At 58.0% G+C, this 3,940-nt stretch overlaps 2 protein-coding genes across 2 annotated transcripts in view; one reads left to right on the forward strand and one right to left on the reverse strand.

Moving 5' to 3' along the window:
- Positions 1-731: 731 nt before the first annotated feature.
- GGTG_04024 (hypothetical protein) lies at positions 732-1,190 on the reverse strand (the record flags this gene model as incomplete). Its single annotated transcript, XM_009221813.1, has 2 exons — positions 732-917; positions 1,143-1,190. 2 exons carry the CDS (start codon positions 1,188-1,190, stop codon positions 732-734), a joined length of 234 nt encoding a protein of 77 aa, XP_009220077.1.
- Positions 1,191-2,287: 1,097 nt separating this feature from the next.
- Positions 2,288-3,940, forward strand: part of GGTG_04025 (hypothetical protein) — a gene marked incomplete at both ends in the record, with an annotated part of 2,204 nt that continues 551 nt past the window's right edge. Inside the window, 4 exons of the mRNA XM_009221814.1 lie at positions 2,288-2,373; positions 2,491-2,845; positions 2,896-3,350; positions 3,622-3,913. Of these exons, the coding sequence (XP_009220078.1) occupies positions 2,288-2,373; positions 2,491-2,845; positions 2,896-3,350; positions 3,622-3,913 (1,188 nt within the window). The remainder of the gene's footprint in view (positions 2,374-2,490; positions 2,846-2,895; positions 3,351-3,621; positions 3,914-3,940) is intronic.

Consider the following 3,940-nt stretch of genomic DNA (forward strand, 5'->3'; position numbering starts at 1 on the left):
GGGGGAGGGGGTCCAGCGTCCTGACGGGGGTCCTCCCTGGGGCAGGATGGCGACACTGCGGCGTCCGTATGGAGCCGCTGGCCCTCCTCCTCTGGCTCCCATGTCTGGCTCCCATGGGGCTTACGCCGGCGGCCCCATCCAGCCCGGATCTGACTGGAGATGATGTGCTCACTCAATCTCCGTCCACCTCTCGCCCACTATGGCCCCGCCGCCGCTAGGATAACCCGCGCGCTAGCTCGGTGGGGACCGACGGGTGCCCTTCAGATCAATCGACAGCTTTGACCATGTCTGGGCCCGCTTTCTCCTCCCTCCAGCACCCGTCTCCAGTCTCTGCCGCTGCATCGGCTAGGCCAACAGCGGCTTGTTCGAGATGCCCTCTCTCCACTCGCGAAAACAAGACAGGCTGGCTGGCTGGCTGGCTGGCTGCCCTCGGTGGAGAGAGGGCGAACGCGGGGCCAGCAAGCAGCAGGCTCCGTCCTAGTTGGTTGCTGCCTGCCCCACCGATTCTCTTGCACGTTGTTGTATTTTCTCTAATTTTTATTTCTTTATTTCTTTTTTGCTTTTGATTCCCTTCGCTAGCAGTTGTTGTTGTTTTTTCCCCCCCACAGTCGCAGTAGCATTGGATTGATTGATTGCTTTGTTTCCCGCCCATCTTCTCCCCCAGCATTCTCTTCATCCTCCTCCCGCGCCTGTGAGAGCCTGCCATTGCAAAGCTCTGTTGCCGCATCCGGTCAAGTCTCGCCAAGCCGAGCAAATGCCATGTTGTTTGGCTGGACCTGCGAGGCGGCGAACAGGGTCCCGCCCAAGGGCATCTCTCTCACCACTGGCTGCTGTCCGTCTACCATGGGGCTCTCCCACTTGTTCTTAACGCCGGCCGCGCGCCACACATGCTCGGCCTTTTGTGTCTCGGCCCCGTACTGGCCTGTTGGTCGCCAAAGGTGAGCTGGACGAGGCGTGCTGTGCCCAATACGAAAAAAATCTAGCGCCAGGCGCCTGCATGTGCCTGTTCCCTTGACCCCTCTGCCTCCTCATAGGCCTCACTCGAGCTCCCAGAGATGAGTCGGCTGCATCTGTCCGGCTCGATTTCTCTCCTTCCCTTGCCGATTCAACATGATCCATCTCACTATCGCCCGCATCCTTACCCTCTCTTCTCTGTGGCCCACAGTCTTGTAAATGACCCGAGACGCCATCCGAGGCGACCTGCTCAGTGTGTACAAGGGCGAGGAGCCACACACCCACCCCGGCCACCACCACCCCCTCCCTAGCGACCAAGCGGACATCGCACCCTACCCCCCTTGCTAGCTTGACTTGCCTAGAGCAAGCAGGATATGTATGCGGGTGATATGAATCGACAGGAGAAAAAAAAAAATGAATTGTAAAAGAAAAGAAAAATAAAAGAAACATAAAAGAAAAAAGAGGGATTTTTTTTATCCGTCTCAACCTACCCTATTCCTACTCCCCTAGCATGCAGCCATGTGTGTACGTACATAAAATCCCAGTGCTTGCGGTTGCTTCAGGTACGGTACAAGCACAGTTCCGCGGCAGACCCCTTTGAGTCTCCCACACACAGTACGTACCCCTCGGTCCTGGCCCGTCTCCTCCGAAGCACGGGGTATCAGGGTTGTTCGCTCAAAGTCGACCGATTCCTCCGGCTACAACCATACAAGGACCTGGCCTAGGTACTTAGCATGGGGAGCCACCATTCTCGATATCAAAGTGTATATATCGTGCTCGCCCTCCCCCTCGGTTCTAGCCGTTTCAACCTCTCCCCCCCTCTCTCACGACCCATCTCCTTTTTTGTTTTATTTCTCTTATTTTGCTTTGGCCTTGTGTTTTCTTTTGACCTTTCGATACCTGTCCTAGTGTATCACACTCAACACTTGGACCGAAGGCTAGGCAGAGAGCCCTCGTCCGCCACCTGCCCGCCACCTTTGCCTCTCCAGCGGCACTCCTCCCCCAACCCTCCCGCTAGACCGGCCGCCTCCCGCTGCTTCTGGTGCCTTTCCTACACTCGAGGAATAGCATCCCCGCCGCGTGGCCGTTTCTTGGTCACCTTGTCGCTCGTTACTCTCCCCTCAACCCAGCCGCCTCTCCCTCACTTGGACACGCTCCACGTGATATGTGACCTTCACCACGCGTTCACCACCACCACGCTTCCGGGAATCACATAGCCTTCCAGGCAGCGAGCACCTAATACCTTGATCGAGCACCACAAGGCAGACGCCCCACCCCTTTCCCCCCTTCCAAGATTTCCGAGCCACACCCGGCCCGGCGTACTTGATCAGGCATGTCCGGCTGGCAAGACGACCTCGCGGAAAGGCTGGCTCTCCCCGAGTCTCCTAGGTTCTGGCTGTACCTGTTCTGCGTGTTATTGTGAGTATTCTTATTGTTTTTCCCTCTCTCTCTCTCTCATCGAGGATTGTGCAACGGCGGAATCTTGAGAGGTCCCTAAAGTAGACTCCATCTAACCACAGCTTTCGTCCGTCGCAGCCTGCACAGATATGTGCGGCTCATTGTGCACTGTATCAGCCACTGGACTTACAAGTCATACCCCATCCCCAACAAACCGACGTACACTGAGCAGGACGTCACGGTTGTCATCCCCACCATTCACCATGACTTTGAGGAGCTGCGGCCCTCGCTGGAGAGCATCCTCTCCACCAACCCGTACGAGCTCATTATTGTCACCACGGCCAACAAGTTTGACGCGCTGCTGAAGCTCTCGTGGACCCTGAACTTTCCCCGGATCCGCATCTTCTCCACGTCTGTAGCGAACAAGCGCTTCCAGGTTTGCGAGGCGCTGCCGCACGTCACGACGCCCATCACCATCATGGCGGACGACGACGTGACGTGGCCGTCGACGCTTATGCCCCTGGGATTCTGGCCCCGTTCGAGAACCCCAAGATTGGGGGCGTGGGCACGTGCCAGCGCGTGCGGCGCGAGGAGGACGGCGCCTCCATCATGCGGTGGACGAGCAACTGGCTCGGGTCCTGCTACATCGAGCGGCGCAATTTTGAGATTTCGGCGACGCACAACATGGACGGCGGCACGTCGTGCATGTCTGGGCGCACGGGGGCGTACCGGACCGAGATCTTCCGGGACGCGACCTTTCTCAACTCGTTCCGGACGGAGCGGTGGCGCAACTTCATCCTCAACGCCGACGACGACAATTTTGTAACGCGGTGGCTGGTTAGCCACGGTTGGAAGACGTGGATCCAGTACGAGCCCGAGTGCGAAATTGAGACGACCCTGGAATACGGCCTCAAGTTTCTGTACCAGTGCTCGCGGTGGGCAAGAAGCAACTGGCGGAGCAACTGGACCAGTCTGGTTACGGAGCGCCATGTTTGGAGGTGAGCTTTTTTTTTTTTTCTGTTCTTTTCTTTCGTCGGAACCACGGACGGCTCCCCACCCACCCCGATTGCACTGCACCAGACCCCCCCAAATTCAGCTCCACCACCTCCTCCGACCCCAGCAACCGAGCACATAGGCGCCACCCACACGCACCAGCACTCGATCACCACCCCTCCTTCTGCCCAATCCCGATGCGTTGCCTCGGCCAGCCGCGCACAAGGCCTTGTATTGGAATTCCCATCTGACCAATCCCGCAACCCAAACGAACAGACAGCAGCCCTGGTCGACCTACGCGCTTCACATCGCCACCTTCACGTCGCTAGCCTTCGTCTTCGACCCGCTCATTCTGGCCTCGCTGTGGTGGGGTACCGCCGAGTGGGATGAGGTGAGCCGCCGCTATGCGTTCGGCGCCATGCTTGTCTTCTTCGCCTTTACCAAGGTCGTCAAGCTCGTCGGCCTGTTCCGAAAGAACCCGGCCGATATTGTGTTCCTACCGCTGTCCATCGCCTTTGGCTACCTCCACGGCCTCATCAAGCTGTACGCCCTGTTCACTCTGAACATGGTAAGCCGCCCCGATTTCCTTGGTTTT

The sequence above is a fragment of the Gaeumannomyces tritici genome (genome assembly GCF_000145635.1).
Source record: "Gaeumannomyces tritici R3-111a-1 unplaced genomic scaffold supercont2.2, whole genome shotgun sequence".
Lineage (NCBI taxonomy): Eukaryota > Fungi > Ascomycota > Sordariomycetes > Magnaporthales > Magnaporthaceae > Gaeumannomyces > Gaeumannomyces tritici.